The 17835-nt window shown below is 48.4% G+C and overlaps 1 protein-coding gene across 2 annotated transcripts; it reads right to left on the bottom strand.

The window, feature by feature from the left end:
• Positions 1-315: 315 nt before the first annotated feature.
• On the bottom strand, positions 316-17068 carry LOC111148038 (chaperonin containing TCP1 subunit 7). Of its 2 annotated transcripts, none has more exons than XM_022504403.1 (12): positions 16945-17068; positions 10530-10683; positions 9794-9900; positions 7773-7898; positions 6760-6812; positions 6244-6415; positions 4457-4621; positions 3467-3655; positions 2746-2843; positions 2251-2383; positions 1554-1760; positions 316-702 (listed from the first exon to the last, which is right to left on the bottom strand). In XM_022504403.1, the coding sequence occupies exons 1-12, from the start codon at positions 16948-16950 to the stop codon at positions 481-483; spliced, it is 1632 nt and encodes a 543-aa protein (XP_022360111.1). In that variant the 5' UTR covers positions 16951-17068; the 3' UTR covers positions 316-480. The 2 variants fall into 2 exon arrangements, with proteins under 2 accessions (XP_022360111.1, XP_022360112.1); XM_022504404.1 differs by having other exon boundaries at positions 2251-2304; positions 2796-2843.
• Positions 17069-17835: the final 767 nt, after the last annotated feature.

Raw genomic sequence — 17835 nt, 5'->3', positions numbered from 1 at the left:
GTGGAAGGAGCAAATGAAGTAATGTAACACAGGTACTCAAACCCAGAGAAATCCTGGGAGCAGTGCCTGGTGAGGACAGGGCTAAACAAGATGACATCAGTGTCCCAGCCACTTCTGGGATAAAGGAAACTAACAAAGTGAGACTTCCAGATGGAGGTTCCCAAGTGGAGCTCCCTGCTGCACACTCTGCCTTAAAAACCAGAGGCTGCTGAGGACTCAGCCCGACAGAAAAGATTTTTCTGTGGGTGAATACATACAAAAGTAAAATCCTGAGCTGGAGTCAAGACACTTCCAAATAAAACTCCTGTGCCCAGGTAATTTGTAAAGTGAATTCTAAGTCTTAAGTTTATTTAAATAACCTCCAGTGAGAACAGAGTGGACCAACGACTACCCCTTCCTCGTGATACCAACTGACCAAGACAGAGTAAGCACACCCTGCAGCCAGCCTGCCAGCCCCCCACGAGAGGGGCAGGGTGCCTCTCAATGCGGGCGGCCCCGGCCCCGGCCCCGGCCTGCTGCTGGGGGAGCGTCCACTGTTGAGCGAGGGTTTTTGATGGTTTCGTCTACCGACACGATAAGGCAGGCAGCCTCAGACGCTGCGGTCAGGGCGTTGATGCGCACCATGGCTGGCTCCCACACGAAGGCCTCGAAGTTGTCAGCGATGTCCTCGTTATTGATGTCCACTCCATACCACATGCCCCCCTGAAAGAACAGGAAAAGAGAGGGGGTAATAGGCAACTGCTCTCAAATTTCCTCCCACATATCCTCCAAAAGCTTCTGGGTGTTAGAAAACCTCATTCTCTCTGACCTTGCCCGAATTTCCCCAAGGAAGATGGCGTCTGCCTGGCGTCATCCCAGGAAGCTGGGTGTGCATGTCTACCCACCCGTGCCCCTAACGCCCACCCCCTTCAAACCCTAAACAAGCTGCTCACACAAGAGCTCTAGGACCTCTTCTGGGCAACATGCTGTGTTTTGGGGAGGTCCCATTCTCAGGTCACCCTGGGGACTATGCATTTCTCAAGAGGAACACTCCCCAACCCCCCCCTTACTTGGCTCACTGCTTCCATTAGTCCCCATTTCAGATGAGGATATGGCGATGCAGAGAAGTGAATGTTTGCTTCAAGCCCTCAGGCAAGTCAGAAGCAAGGCCACTCACTGAGTGCTGCTGTCACAGTGCCCAGCACTTAACACCTCTCAACAAGTATCTGCCAAACAGCGGATGAACCCAGTAAGCTCTCCGGGAGATCACAACTTAGAGGCAGCAGAGCCGTGGCTGGACTGCTAGTTGACGGGGCTCCGGCCTGCTTACCACCACCCTGGGAAGCCCCATATATGTGGTCAGCGTGTGCTTCTGGGGAGGAGGCGCCAGGGTCCCCCTGGTTCCTCTGATGGCACTGCGGCTCTCTCTGCCCTCAGAGACACAGTGAGCTGGTACCGGGTCCGGTTCCAGCCCTGTCCCTGGGGCCCAGCATGCAGAGCCTGAGTAGGCACGGCACACGCTCCAAATTGAGGCCCACGCACCCAATCCCTGGACCCAAGGGAAAAGGACCCACCTGGGCATGCCGAGCCCGCAGCTTGTTGAGGATGTTTGTGGCATCAAAGCCAGCATTGTCACACAGCTGGCGTGGGATAATTTCCAAGGCCTTGGCATATGCCCCAATCAACAGCTGCTGTTTTCCCGGAATGGTCCTTGAGTAATCCCGCAGGTACTTGGAGAGCTCCATCTCAATGGCCCCGCCGCCAGCCACCACTGAATCGTTCTGCAGAGACCAGACCCACCTCTCAATGCTAACAGGCCCCTGGTCCAAACTCCAGCCACAGCCAAGCTAGACCAGCCAGTCAGCAGGCCCTCTAGCTCCGAAAGGGAGTGGTTCCTCATTCCTCCCACATCCCAAACCCCAGGAAACCTAGATGCGGCTCTTTTCTAGCACATCCCAACTGCAATCCGGTGAACCTTCTGGTTTCTGACCATCTTCAAGGTCACCGCGTAGTTTGAGGGCACCGGTACAATTGCTGGGATGGCTGATAACAGCAGCTTCACGGATGGCTCACAAGTCATAGCCTTTAAGACAGTATCATCTATTCTGAGAGAATGAGGCTGTTTCTCTACGACTTGTGAAGCAACTGAGGGCCAACAGACCACTCAGGGAAGGACAGGTTATACAGGGAAGAAATCACCACACAATCCAGGGTCTCATCAGCTGGGGAGGCAGAGCGGGCTGTGCAGGCAGGACACCCCCAGCCTAGTACCTTGATGGCCCTCCTGACAATCATGATGGCGTCGTGCAGGGACCGCTCCGTCTCCTCCATAAACTGCTCAGCACCGCCACGAAGGATGATAGTGCAAGTCTTGGCCTTGGGGCAGCCAGTGAAGAAATTGTACCTACACCCAGGATCAAATCATACACGTTAATTTCTGCTGCCAGTCTATGTCTGACCTCACCACATCCTCCCAACACTCAGTAGCTGCTCTTTTGTTCCTCACTAGGGTTTTCCAATCCCACTCTTGTAGACATGTTCCGGGCAAAATTTGGGGCTGTAACCCTGGGGCACTGCGGAGTCAGACCTTAGACCCAACTTGACCTCCTCCCCTCTCGAAATACTTCATATCCAAGAGTTCTTTATGCCCCAAAAGGTGAGACTTCAAAAAAGAGGAGCACATGCACATCCCAGAAAAAGGCAGAAGGCCAGACCCAGGCAGGTCCCGTGACCTCCGCCAACAGGCAGCCCAGGCCTATGGCTTACCTCTCGCCGCCAATCTGGGTCTCTTCAAAGACTTGGCAGCGGCCCAGCACGTCTGATGACAGAGCATTCACACTGGTTTGGATGGAGCCTCCACAGGCCTGAGGAGCACAGGAAAGTAAGACCACCTGGCAGTTAAGGCTCCCGTGAAGCCAGAAGACAGCTTCCTGCCACCCAGCCTGAAAAGCCATTTCCCATGCTAAACCCTATACCAGTGCCCCAGAGCCTCCTGCCCTGGATAACCCACTCTCACCCTTACCCCCTGAAAGAGGAGAAAATAAAACAGAACGAAGACACATGGCAGGCAAGCAGGCCTAGTTAAAAGGAGATGGGGACCCTTTACTTCAGCCAAAACCCACTCCCCCAATCTAGCGTGCCCTGGGCCCAACAACTAGTTAGGATCGGTGCTTTAGACCTAGCATATCTTTGGTGAAATGCTCAAAAAAAAAAAAAGGGAGGAAATCTGGCTGGAAACACCAATACTTGAGTTTCTCTAGCTGATCATAGCATTACTACTAGGTTCCCGCACAAACTAGATTTCCTGACTTGTTTCGGTTATACCGAGCATGTGCACATGGGGACTAGAGTGCTTCTAGGCCAAAAAAAGTGAAGACAGGCCTAGAATCATGTGCCAACCTGACAGCGCACTCCAGCACACCAGGAGTAAATGAAAATTCCTCCAGGGCCACAGAGGCTAAGAAGCAGCACTTGAACATTTGGTTACCATCATTGTCCTCTTCAGATCCTCCTCCGGTACTCGGCCAGCACAGAACATGTCCCTGTCAGCAAAGTACTGGGTGGCCACATCCCCAATGGGGAGTTTGGACAAGACGACCTTCGCTCCAGAATGATGGATCCTCTCTAACTTGTCATAGAGAATGTTCCATTCGGCATCAACAATTGCCTGATAATCCTTAAGAGACCCAGAAAAGGATGAGGATACTTTTGGGGGGAGATCAGCATATATGGTAGGCTAAAGTATACCCCCCAAAGTAAAATATGCTGATTTATCTGGGAATTAACAAGGGTAACCAGAAGAACCCCTCCTCAGTCCAACTAAACAAGGACCCTATACAGTAACTTAGGAACCACCTAAAACTTTTAAATGCCAAAACAGAAAATAACCCCAGGACTGGGAGTTCCTCCAGAGCTGGCATGCCAAGGTGTTAAGAAATAGTTTAGCCTCACAGATCTAGATTCCTCTGAGAAGCTGTACCCATGGAGTTCCCAGTGATATGACCCCTTCCCCCAGAGGCCATTCCGTGCTGGGGGCACGTTACCTAACAGCACCTGCTTATAGCTGCGATCACTGCTACCTCCAGAGACAGCCTTGGTATCATTGGTCATGGGAGCACACCTGTCCCTACAGTGTGGGACCCAGTGCATAAGGGCCTTCATCTGCTCAAATAAGAGGACTCAAAAACCTGGGCTCGGTGTATAGGTGGAAGGCCCCGCTAGCCCCGTCTCAGGGGCCAGAGAATTATTTCAGCAGTTCTTACCTACCCAAATCCCCTCACGTCAGGTCACTCAGGGAGCAGAGTGGGAAAAAAAGTGGGCCTAGTACTTGGACATCAACATATTCAGGGGGCCAGGAGGAGAACGGGGTCCATAGGGAGCCTGAGAAACAGAGCTGGGCCCAAGATGTCCACAAAGACCAAGGCTTTGGCCCAGAAAGCTGACCGTTCCCTGGCCACTGCCAGCTGGCGGGGCCTACCTCAACGGTGTGGACTCTGATTTCAGCATTATCTTTCTCAGCTTTCAGCTCAAGCTCGACATTTAAAAGGGCGATCATTGGATTATTGTACTTTTTGGGTTGCATTTCAAACCCAGCATAAGAGAAGGTCTTCTTGAACGCGACGCCAGCTACCAGCTGGGACTCCTGTTTGAAAATAACAAAACAGTCAACAGTTCAGTACTGGCATGAAATGAAATCAAGCTAGTGGTGTACTAGGCTAAGATATGTCTATTCCTGTGAACCTGAAAGAGTTAACCATGTCTTCATTTTTTTTTTAAGATTTTATTTATTTGACAGAGAGAGAGAGAGATCACAACTAGGCAGAGAGGCAGGCAGAGAGAGGTGGGGAAGCAGGCTCCCTGCCAAGCAGACAGCCCAATGCGGGGCTCGATCCCAGGACCCTGAGATCATGACCTGGGACGAAGGCAGAGGCTTAACTCACTGAGCCACCAGGCACCCTGACCATGTCTTTATATCACTGTTACAACAAAGCCTTTTCATTTTTCATAAAACCTGGGAAAAATACAAAACATATTTTGGCTGTCCCTTCAGTATCAAGAAAATCAATCATTCAGCTTACAGAGACTAAGCATGGTAAAGGCCATTTGGGCTCTCCTCTAAGACTGACTCCAAAGTGGGAGCCAAGGGATAATGCCGAATGTATACCTCCAGTGCCAGACAAGGGACCAGGAATTTATGAATAAGGTACAGGCTGCCCAATGCCTTCCCCTTTAATCCCAACTCAACTCCCTCCCAGTTTTCTACCGGACACGCCTCCCCACACCCCCTCTATCTGTCCTGCGTGTGTGCACACACACTCTGACCTCTGTGCGGTAAGCTAGGTGCGTCCTCTTCCCAGGAGATGAAGCCAGAAGGGTCAGAAAACCCCTGTACAGTTCCCTAGCTACAACTGTAGCTTCCTACATTTCAGTCCCTCAGAACTTGAGCTTCCTGTGGGTTGGATTTAATAGTAGGGAATAGTAAGAAAGCATGCTGCCCTTGGGACGAACTTCAGCACTATCCAAAGACTTGGGTTCAAATCCCGGATCTCTCTTATTAAGGGACCAAGTTACTTCCCACTCAATAAAAAAGGGTATATTCAGCTCAAAGACCTCCATGTTCTCTGTCAGTGCTAATCTCTAATACCATTGCCTAACAGTGAACACGTGTGCACCACTCAAATCCACAGCATCCTAAAGGGGTGATGCCTGAGCTCAATCAAGCTGGCTAGGCAGAGGGGAACCTGGGTGGCTCAGTGGGTTCAAGCCTCTGCCTTCGGCTCAGGTCATAATCCCAGGGTTCCAGGATCGAGCCCCGCATCGGGCTCTCTGCCCCGCAGGGAGCCTGCTTTCTCCTCTCTCTCTGCCTACTTGTGATCTGTCAAATAAATAAATAAAATCTTAAAAAAAAAAAAAAAAAAAGGTGTGTCCCTTGAAATAGAGTGGATTGAGAAGCACTTCTCAGATTTATTTGCCGGGAGGGTCCTAAATAATTTATCAGATGGAGCTACGGCTACCCCCTCCTGCATCACACAGAGATTCTAAAAATCGAGTTCAATCTGCTCTTCTGCTGACAAGTAAATACAGGTCCAGAAAGTATGTACAGTCATAGGCTGTAGTGACAGCATGGGGACCACAACTCTAGTCTGACTTCCAGCCCAACACACATTCTCTCAGCACCTGTACAGTGTGCTCACCTCCTGCACCGACCCGTCTGCAGAGTCTATGTGAAGGCAGGAGCCTCCCGGGGGGCTGTGGCAGGCTTACCTCCAGGGCACCACCTTGCACCTTCTTGATTCCAATCATCTTAAGCTGCAACAAATCGTCGAGCATCATCACTGCATCCACCACCATCTTGGCGAAGAAGGCTTTCTGCTGGGAAATCAGCTTGGAGCTCAGGGCGGTCATGGCACACTTCTCCAGCAGCTTCCTCTGCTCCCTGGGACACAAGGATGGGTGGGACCTGCGTCAGGCTCTAGTCTTGAGTCTACTGCAGTGTGGACAGGGGGTCTGTTCTGGTGTCTAAACTCAGCCCACATCACCTTCATCTTCCGCATCTTTAGGACAGATTACCACTGACAGATGGTGACCACAGCCAGAGACCTCGCGTGGGACAGCTTTAAAACTCCAGCATAGAGCCCCTTCTGTGCTGTGTAAGCTGGCATACAGTCAAAGATCTGGCAAGAGCCAAATAGCGCCGGGCCCATATAGGGTGGCAACACACCTCTATATCCAATTCAGCCACAGAAAGTCAAGGTCTGACAAAGCCCACCAAAAACTTACACTTTATCTTCCTTCTTCACGGTCACAGCGATCTCTTTGATCTTGTTAACTGCCTGCCAACAACAGAAGCCGAGTGAGTCCCTGGCGCCAAAGGCAACCTGGAGAGGTGGGTCCCAGACCATCCTGCCACTCTCTAATCTGTTTACTCCCAATTCTTAAACATTCCCACTCTGCAGCTGAAACAACACTTCCAAGTCCTATAGCTGCCTGAAACAAAGGTCTCTACAGTTTAGAAAACTCCCAGTGACAAATAGGTCTAGGCATAGGTATGGCATAGGTATAGTTCTGAAAAACCAAGGTATTTCTAGAATTTAACTCTGAATATGCAAAGAATACACTAAAATAAGTTGAGTGGAAACAAGCTAGGATGCTAGATTGGGCTAAACCTTCTGGCTTATGAAAAACACCCAGGACGTCTTCCAGCGCTTTATTTATCAGATATATAATACGTTTGTATGTTAAACTTAGTATCTTTTCAAAAGCACTTCTCATGTATGATCTCATTTTAATGTTACCAACCCGAAACAGATAGTAAATAACTTTGGGGGGTGGGGGGAGAGAATCTCAAGTGGACCCCACTGAGCGTGGAGCCTGAGCCGGTGCTTCATCCCATGACCCTGAGCCGAAATCACAAGTTGGACACTTAACCGACAAGGCACCCAGGTGCCCCTGGAAGAGAGAGAGTAAAGGGAAAAAGTAAAGCCTAGAAGGACTGACTTGCCCAAGATCACAGAATGAAGGTCAAAGATCAACAAAAGCAGGGTCCTGACATGTGTGCCATGAGGAACTTGATAAAAAACCAAAAAACCCCAGCTCTCACTTACTGAGTCCATCAGGAAACCTGAAGCTTGAAGAAATAGCTACTGAATGGCAGATCTGAAATTTGTAGGGAGAAGTCAGAAAAAGTCCAAGGAACCCTGTCACCAGCCTCTCTATACACCACTAAAGGTATTATCCTAAGAAAAACATGAAGGTACCCAAGCACATGGCCAGGGTAGCCAATATTCCCATACCAACTGGGTGGCAGTGCGGAAAGCTCGGATGATGATCTGTGGGTGCAAACCTTCCTCCACATAGGGTTTTACTTGCTTCAGAAACTCAGCAGCCAGCAGGGTCACAGAGGTGGTACCATCACCGACCTGGAAGCAGATGACAGGAAATTCATGTTTTCTCATGTTTAGAGATAAACCCTGAAACTCCATTTTAAGGCAACCTACCCATTTAAACTGGGACTGTTTAAATGGGTGTAAAATGTTTTTTTCCTGAAAGCACAGGTGATGGCAGTTAGGTATCCATCCCATCAAAAGGCTCTGGGCTACAAAATTAATTCCCCAGCCAGGCCCATTCTCCAAAGAGAGCTGATTTGGACAATCAAAGTTCCTCAGGGTATGAAGTCACATAAGCAGATTAACCAAGAACTTATATATTACACACAGGCATGATGAACAAGATAGGCCCAGTCACACTTACAACGCTTCTGTGTCCCAGGTAACCATGGCAGCAAGAGACAGGACACAAACATTCTTTAAGGAATATGAAGGACTACACAAGTTTCCAAAAAGATCATTTCCGGCAAATCCCACTAAAACAAACCTTCCAGGAAAGGCCAAAAGTCCTTTACATTTTATACACTGTTTGGAATAAGCAGGTAACAAATCTGCTAACCTGTCTAACATAGTCAATTTCTACAATGGGATCCACACCCTATTTTTAATGAATGAGAAAAAGAATAAAAGCTAAAACCAGTTCACATCTGATTTGGCAGAAATTCACTTTCAACTCACTTATGTCCATTGTGTAATGTGAGGGATCTCCAAGGGGGAAGATGTGGTACTGGGGTAAAGGGTTTAAGTGGCCAAACTCCTGGCCAGAAAGGTTATTAGTCCCTTGTTGGAGATAGTAACAGGTCAAATTCAGATTATTCTCACTTTAATTTTTACAAATTATACTGTTTTATAGGCTACTGGGTCTCAATAAACCTTTTTATATAACTTTAGAACATATCTGTGATACTCTAAAATGCAAGCCTGTTTCCTCTCAACAGTTATTATCAAGATTCTAGTGTTAGATTTTTTTTTTTTGTAAAGATTTTGTTTATTTATTTGGCAGACACACAGAGAGATGTAGCGAGAAAAAGAGCACAACCAAGGGGAGCCTCAGGCAGAGGGAGAGGGAAAAACAGGATCTCCACTGAGCAAGGAGGTTGACTTGGGGCTCCATCTCACGACCCTGGGATCATGACTTGAGCCAAAGGCAGAGGCTTAGGGAACTGAGCCACCCCAGTGCCCATAGAGTTAGAAATGTTTTAAGACACACTGGTTAACGCTGTCATTTCATACACTTGAAAATGGCTGAAGTGGCAAACTTTATGTTATCTGTATTTTACCAGCATGGAAAAACAACAGCAGGTAAACTGGAAACCTTAGAGTTTCCAGCCCCATCTTATAAGGTGACTAACATGTGAGAGGTTTTTTTTTAAGATTTTATTTATTTATTTGACAGGCAGAGATCACAAGTAGGCAGAGAGGCAGGCAGAGAGAGGAAGGGAAGCAGGCTCCCCACTAAGCAGAGAGCCCGATGTGGGGCTGGATTCCAGGACCCCGGGATCATGACCTGAGCCGAAGGCAGAGGCTTTAACCCACTGAGCCACCCAGGTGCCCTGAGAGATTTTTTTTAAGCTAAATATACTAAAATTAGTTTCGCCTGTTTCTTTTTGCTTTTTTTTTTTAAAAATTAACATATATTATTTGTTGCAGGGGTAGAGAGATTAAATTATTTACAAGGTCACGGATATGCATGACAGTATATGGCCCTGGTCCTAAGAGCTCAGCTACATGCAGTGAAAGAGTATAAATTTTAAAAGACTATCAATACCATCTAAATATTTTATAAGTATGTACTACTTGTGAAATCATAAAGTTAAAATCAGAGTTAAAAAAAAAACAAAAAAACAAAACTTTATGCGAGAAAAGCAAAAGAAGAAGCAGCCGTGCATTTCAACCTTTACTTAAACACATATGCTTGATTTCCCCACCTCAGCATCTTGGGATTTGGCAATGTCCACTAGAGTCTTTGCTGCAGGATGGACAACATCAAGGAGTTTCAGAATTGTGGCCCCATCATTAGAAATTGTTGCTTTGCCTTAAAAGGAAAAACAAAAAGTAAAAATTTAAAGACCCTTTTCCCAATTGGACTTGGGAGCCCACACACACTTTACTGGGATGGGACAGAGAAGATCGTGGCATCTATGAACTGATCTTTTTACAGACTTAGCTCTGTGCACAAGGCACCTGAAATCACAAGCTTCTGAAAGACCATGAGCTCCTGATTTTCTCCGAACAGCACTTTGCACACCTCAAACTGAATGTAGAAAATATTACTTCAAATGAGAATGAGAAACTGTTTAGATATTCTTGACACAGTTAATACCCTACTATCTCCCATGTCAGCTAAGACACTAAAACATGAGGGGAAATTCTGTTTTGGTGACATGATACAGTGGAACGACCAAAGGCAACTCAGATGGTTCTATTTCACGTTTCCAGGCTGCCTCTTCCCAAGAAGCAACAGGTTCCTGAGACCAACTTCTCCCATATATACCCCTAAGATTTATCTAGCATTCAGGACAAAGTATGAAATGGAACTGTTTCACAGCAAGCCATCAGAGATCTTAAAAGCAGTGGCATTTGTGAGGCCAACCTCTGCTACCCCGAACACTCCCCAGGAGTGTCCTCTCCTGTGCCCTGGCCTGAAGAACCCTGCAGACTCACCTCGGCCATCTACGATTAGCTTGTCCATGCCACGAGGGCCCAGGGTGGTTCGTACAGCCTCCGCAATCACCTGGCAGGCACTGATGTTACTTACAAGCTGGGGGATGCCTTGGGAGCTATCAGTCCCCTCTTTCAACAGGATAACTGGTGTGGGCTGGAGAAGAAAGAACAACGGACTGCTTTTAACAATCATCTATTGCAATGAAATTCAAGGAGGGGCGAAAGGATAAATGTTTCCATCTCCCCCGTAACAGAAATATATGGAGGCCTCTTAAAGATCCAAGAGAGAGAGCACGTGCACATGCACACACACACACACACAGGGGGTGTAGAGGGAGAGCAGCAGACACCCTGCTGAGGACCAAGCTAGCCGCAAGGCTCGATCTCATAACCCTGAGATCATGACCTGAGCTGAAATTAAGAGTCAGACACTCAACTAACTGAGCCACCCAGGCGCCCCTCTGAAGGCTTTTAAAAACTATATTCCCACTGTCCACCACGCTGATTCCTTGACCAGCACCTATATCCAGAGATATAGCCAAGAACACAGCATACCCTGCAGGTGTGCTAGAAAATGGTATGAGGAGGATGATTTAGTCTAAATCAAATACTGTGTTCTCCAGCGCTCAGCGGAGTAAGCATAGCCTTTTCAACTCTTACACTATCTCCTGTGTTGAAGAATTAGGTCACAGCACAGGAGGAAGAAGCTCAGTGTTCACCCTCCAGCAAAACCACCACTTATCTGCATTACGGCTTAATCCTACAGAAGTTGACGGGGCACTGATGCAAAACACGAGGCACCAACAGCTTCAGGTGGTGTCCTGGAGATGCCCAGGCAGGCAGCTTACTAACCATGCTTAGCTGGAGTGCACAGAAGGAGCCAGGCAGAGAAACAGACAGCCTCACAAAATGACAACAAATCTAATTCGTACAACGATGTTTCTATCTCTCAGTGTCAGTTCCATAGGGCTTCCCTGTGACCAGTCTCCAATCAAATGCCCCACAGAAATTTTCATCTATTTTGCAGGCTAGCCTTGAGAACAGTCATTATTTTTACAGGGGCTTAATTTGGAGACCCGCCTTAGAAACTCTGGGAAGACAGGGATACTTCCCCATTTTAAAACTTTGCTTAGAGACCTTTGCTTCAGTGACTGTTAGCACAGACAGTAATTCCTCATCTTAGCAAACCAGAGTTTGTATCAAAACCTGTGGCTTCCGAGAGGAGCTCATAACCAGACTCAGTCTTCTCTGCGTTTGTGACTTAATTTTGTGTTGTGAAACAGAATATAGTAAGGGTGCTGTTTCGAAACTTGTTATGCTGTATGTGTACTACTAGGCTATGACTTAAAATGTACTTCTTACCATGGATTGCTATACGAAGTCTGAAAGCCACTGCCCCTGTCCACCCCTAGTCTGAGCAGGAAACGAAAGCACAAGAGAGATCTTGACCCAACAATAAGGAGGCACGGATTCACACATCAGAAAGCCTACTGACCCATGAGGGTGACTCCATATTCACTGGGCAATTCCTGATAAAGGCCAACTCCTCTGGCCAGTGCAGCTGGAGGATAGTGGGCAGAAGGAAGACTGGAATAAGGCTGCAGATGCAGGCAACAGCCAGATCACATACTCAATATAGACCATGGTAAGAAGTTTGGATTTTATTCCTACAAAAGGAAGCCCAGGAAAAACTTATTGCAGAGGAATGGCATGTTCCGATTTACATTTTATCTACATAAAATATAAAGAGAAACAAAGTAGGAGGCAAGATATAGTATGTAAACGCATACAAGGGGCTGGGAAGATGAGCAAGAAGCTGTAATGAGTAAGAGTGTGGGAGTAAAAAGGGTTCTGATGTTTTGTATTGTGGATTTTCTGTTTTGTTTCAATGTTTTCCTAATAAACACATACACTACTTTTTTTTTTTTTAAAGACTACCTGTCAGATAACCCCCGAAATCTGAGGTCAGGCATGGGCCAGAGAGAAAATTCCTTCCCTTTCACCAGTGTCCCAGGTCTGACAGCAAGAAATGGCTTCTTTATACTCTCAGTATTCTTTCAGGCCTCTTACACCTTCTGTAAGGAAAACGGTATTCCGTCCAAAGGCCCTACCCTCTCTCAGTCCTGCTAAATTATTCCTCATGGCAGCCCCAAGCTTCTTCGGTTCATCCTTGCCCTGCATAGTGTTACACTTCAAATAAAAAACTAACTTGCATCTCAAACTTTTCCTGTTACCTTCAACAAATTTTCACTTCTCCAACAGGATAACTGAACAATGCTTATGAAGACTTTTTCTTACCTCCACCTCCAAATTGTATGCCTATTTATAAGAGCTACCCTGACATTTCTTTTTCCTTTAAAGATCTTATTTATTTGAGAGAGAGAGAGCACAGGGTTGGGGGTGGGGGGCAGGCAGAGGGAGGAGCAGACTCCCCGCTGAGCAGGGATGGTGCGGTGGGCTGTGATCCTGGACTCTGGGATCATGACCTGAGCCAAAGACAGACGTTTAACTAAGCCACCCAGGCACCCCATTTTTTTTTTAAAGATTCTATTTGCGGTGCCTGGGTGGCTCAGTTGTTGGGCATCTGCCTTCTGCTTAGGTCATGATCCCAGGGTCCTGAGATCGAGCCTCGGATCAGGCTCCCTGCTCAGTGGGAAGCCTGCTTCTCCCTCCCCTACTCCCCCTGCTTGTGTTCCCTCTCTCGCTGCCTCTATCAAATATACAAATTAAAAAAAATCTTTAAAAAAATAAAAAATAGGGACGCCTGGATGGCTCAGTTGGTTGAGCAGCTGCCTTCGGCTCGGGTCATGATCCCAGCGTCCTGGGATCGAGTCCTGCATTGGGCTCCTTGCTCGGAGGGGAGCCTGCTTCTCCCTCTGCCTCTGCCTGCCATTCTGTCTGCCTGTGCTTGCTCTCTCTCCCTCTCTCTCTGACAAATAGTAAATAAAATCTTAAAAAAATAAAAAATAAAAAATAAAAAATAGGGGTGCCTGGGTGGCTCAGTGGGTTAAGACCTCTGTCTTCGGCTTGGGTCATGATCCCGGGGTCCTGGGATCGAGCCCCTCATCGGGCTCTCTGCTCAGCAGGGAGCCTGCTTCCCTCTCTCTCTCTGTCTGCCTCTCTGCCTACTTGTGATTTCTGTCAAATAAATAAATAAAATCTTTTAAAAAATAAAAAGTAAATTTTATTTGTGAGAGAGTGAGTGCACAAACAGGGGTAGGGGGAGCAGAGGGAGAGGGACAATTCAGATTCAGTGCTGAGCCCACAACCCAACACAGGGCACTGTCTCAGGTCCCTGAGATCATGACCTGAGCTGAACCAAGAGTCAGATGGCCAACTGGCTGAGCCGCCCAGGTGCCCCTACCCTGGCTCAGTTGGTAGAGCATGTGTCTCTTGATCTCCAGGTCATAAGTTTGAGCCCTGTGTTGGCTACAGAGCTTACCTGATAAAGTGTGTGTTTGTGTGTGAAGATATTTTTAAGAAGTAAAAAACAAAACACTTTCTTACCATGCCAACAATTCATCAGTGCCCCAATTCTTCCAAGATTTTTTTTTTTTTTTAAGATTTTATTTATTTATTTGACAGACAGAGATTACAAGTAGGCAGAGAGGCAGGCAGAGAGAGAGAGAGGAGGAAGCAGGCTCCCTGCCAAGCAGAGAGCCCGATGCGGGGCTCGATCCCAGGACCCTGGGATCATGACCTGAGCCGAAGGCAGAGGCTTTAACCCACTGAGCCACCCAGGCGCCCCTTCCAAGATGTTTTTTTAACAGCAGCTACTAGGGGCACCCTGAAGAGAGGATCCCATAATTCCTTCTGCTTCCTCTGTGTACAATTTTTATAACACCAGCCATCTTAAAGTATGAGCTTCCCAAAGGTAAGGATTATAGTCATCTCAATTTGTGGAGTGCCTAGATGTGGCCACATATGAAGTAACATGCAACAGCTTTTGATACTGAAAATTCAACTTTATACAAGCCATGAATTAAGATAGCACTGGCTTGGGCACCTGGGTGGCTCATTTGGTTAAGCGAATGCCTTTAGCTCAGGGCATGATCCCGGAGTTCCAGGAACGAGTCCTGCATCAGGCTCCCTGCTCAAAAAGGAGTCTGCTTCTTCTTCTGACCCTCACCCCCTCATGTGTGCGTGCTCTCTCTCAAACAAATAAAATCTAAAAAGCACTGGCAGGGTGGTGAAACGAAATCCACTGAGCATTCTTAAGTACAAAGCAGAGAGGGCTCAGAAGCAGCTGACCACACAGTCCCCACGTTCCCTATGCTGTGTAGGCTGGGCGCATAGAAATGGCAGGCTGGATAAACGTGGAATCCTAAGGGAAGGGAAGGTGGCAGAGCTGGATTGAACCAAGCCAGGTCAAGCAGAATGGGTCCTCTTCTTTTAGCTCTTGGAGGACACGCACTGCTATGGAAAGTCCAGCTTCTTTCCTAAGTTACTTTTCAATCTCACTCATTTTTACTGAAGTAAAGAAACAAGAGCGGAACCAGTAATCTGCCAAGGGTATCGTGGAAGGCTCTGGAATTTCAGCTTAATGACCTTCATCTTCATCCTCCTTAAAAACTTTTATTTACTATTAAAGCTTAATGTTCTGTAAAACAACAACAGGTGTTCACATGCCAAGGCATATAGTGCTCAATACCACAAAGGCAAGAACACATGTTCCTTACTAGTGTACTGAAAGTCACAGGACTGAGTTATCATGGCACCCTTTTACCTCTCTCTTTTTTAAAAACTTTATTTATTTAAGTAATTTCTACCTCCAATGTGGGGCTTAAACTCATGACCCCGAGATTAGGCGTTGCATGCTCTATGGACTGAGCCAGCCAGGTACCCCTTTACCTATCTTCTGATTACCGAGGGCTAATTCCATGACAGCAAAGATTTTTGACAGAAGTTTCACATCCCAAAAGGAGTCTTGCCAAACAAAACTCCGATGAAGGTCTTGTCAGTAGGACAGATTACAGGGAGGGAAGAAACCAACCACCTAGCAGAACAGCTAAGATCTGCTGAGTGCTTACTCCATGCTGGATGCTCTGTATGTAGCAGCTCAAAGAATCCCCTTAATACCCTGAGGGCAGGAAATTTAATAACATGCTCAAAGTCACATACCTAGTAGATGGCCCAGCTTAGTTACAAAACCTAGGCATCCAGTGTAGCTGCGGAGCCCTGAAGGCGACTTCAAGAATAGGTACTGCTGGAGAGGGACTGAAAAAGGGCAGTACTAGAGGTATGAAGGGGAGAAAAAAGTACAGATAAATTCTAGGTTCCTTCTATCATGGATACAACTGGACTCCCAGGGCATCCAGTCACAGAATGAACACACACCTCACAGGTGTCAGTCTGACGTCTACCAGGACAGGAAGAGGCCGCAGAAGGCCAGCACATAACAGAAGATTTCCTCTGATTGACAGACCAAAATGAGTCCGTGAACTGCCAAGTGCACCACAGGGAGCAGCATCTAAGTTAGGGTCTTGCCTCAGACACCCCCTTAAAAGCTGGCCCTGTTGAAAAGCAACTCAAGAGACAGCAGCAGGCTTGGGATCCATGGAAAGCATCTAGGGCTCTGAGATGGCACAAAGGGCTGGGGCGGAAGTGGGCTGGGCTACAGGGGGCCTCCGGGATTCATCAACACCCCTAATTCAAGAAAAGGAGACCCAGCGTTAGATGGCCAACTAGAAAAGCCTGGTCTGATGCCAAGTCCGGAAGGACAAACGGAGTCGGAGTCAGAGGGCGGGTCTTCCCACCTCTGCCGTAGTGTCCCCATGTGCCCTGTCCATTCTCCTGGTTGAGGAGCTGCAGCCCCAACAACCAGCTGGCATTACATGATATTCAGTAGGCACTAAATATGCTTTTACTTAAGTAACGAACGAGTGAGTGGTAAAGTACAAGCCAAGTCTGTCTCCATGTATGCAGCAGCAGGCGGGCTGGGGGACCCGCGAGCAACCACAGTTGAGCCCCTCCGCTCCGCCCAACATAAGGTCCCCATGCTGCCCGTTCTAGGAAGCACACGTTTTTTACACCTCACGTTTCCCAAGGCACCCGCCGACCGTGTATGCACGCACGCTCAAAGTCGCACTCGTTTAACAAAGCTTCTAATTGTGGGGGGCTCCAAAAACCCGGTCCCCTAAGCGGGCTGCGGCCCCGAAGCAGCCTGGGACTTGTAGTCCGCAGCCGGCCAGACCAAAGCCTTCCCTCCAGCCCCACAAAGGCCTCGCCCAGAGCCCCAGTTCCGCGCGGGGGCCGAGCCAGGCCGCGGAGGGCCGGGGTCGCCGAAGACAGGGCATCCACGTAAGGACAGAGTCAGTAGGTAGCCGAGGGCCCTATGGGACCGACCCGGGTCAGGCGGTGCCACCCACGGGCCGGATGGCAGCGGATGGCCACAGATAGGCGAAACGCCACTCACCATCATTTTGGAAGCTTATTCACTGGCCAGCTACGCCTCCCGTCTTCTCCGCATCCGGGCGCTCCAGCAACCCCACAATCCCCCGCGCCAGAGAAGTCCCCAGAAGCTTCGCCAAGCCGTTGGCTCGGGAGAGGAAGGGGACGGGCCACTTCCGCCACTCTATGGCTTTGTTACCACAGAGTCGACACGGCTAGAAGGGCCAGAGGCTGGGTCTTTGGGGGCGCTCTTGGGAGAAGTGTTGGTTACCTAGGGTCGCCGGATTCGGGTAGTGCTTTTCTCTTTGAATATGTAGAATCCTTGTTCGGTCTGCGTCACCCGCTAACCCTCATTCCATCCCCCCTCACCCCGAACGCCAGACCAAGGAATACAATAAACACGAGCATTTATTGAGCGCTATGGGATAGGCTTACGTTAAATATGCACTTGGTGAGAGATCTCACGAATCTTTCTAATCCTATCGCGTTGGTACTATTATCATGCCAATTTTATAGATGGAGGAACTGAGGCTGAGAGGTTATGAAAGTTGTCCAAGGTCACAGCTATAGGCTAAGTGGTAGAAAGGCAGGCGTGGGCAACCGGCACCTGGCCCCAGTGCCCGTTTTCTGGCTTTGCGCTGGCCACAGCCTCCTCGAGGGAGGGGATCACTGAGCCGGGTCCCCAGCGCCTACCGACAGAGAGCGCGCAGGCACTGGAGGAACTGGGCAGAGGACGAGCAGAGTGGAGGTCGCGGAAGACCACCTGAGCACCAGACGAATGCCTTCCCAAAGAGTGGGTGAGGAGGAGGAAAGCACGGTTGGGAGAAGCAAATCGTCGTCTTGCTAGGCGGTCGCAGGGAAGATCCGGCCGAGTCCGCACCCGCTGACGGCCCCGACTTTCCGCGGCTGAAGCGAG

Source organism: Enhydra lutris, unplaced genomic scaffold (genome assembly GCF_002288905.1).
Source record: "Enhydra lutris kenyoni isolate GAN:26980312 unplaced genomic scaffold, ASM228890v2 scaffoldscaffold18, whole genome shotgun sequence".
Taxonomy (NCBI): domain Eukaryota; kingdom Metazoa; phylum Chordata; class Mammalia; order Carnivora; family Mustelidae; genus Enhydra; species Enhydra lutris.
Note: the sequence above shows the minus strand (reverse complement) of the source record. Positions and strands in the feature narration are given on the sequence as shown.

Coding starts and splice junctions, on each gene's coding strand:
- LOC111148038 (XM_022504403.1), bottom strand. Junction 7,899..9,793: donor CCAAATCCCAAGATGCTGAG/GTGGGGAAATCA, acceptor ATCTGCTTCCAG/GTCGGTGATGGTACCACCTC. Junction 2,384..2,745: donor ACCCAGATTGGCGGCGAGAG/GTAAGCCATAGG, acceptor TCCTGGGTGTAG/GTACAATTTCTTCACTGGCT.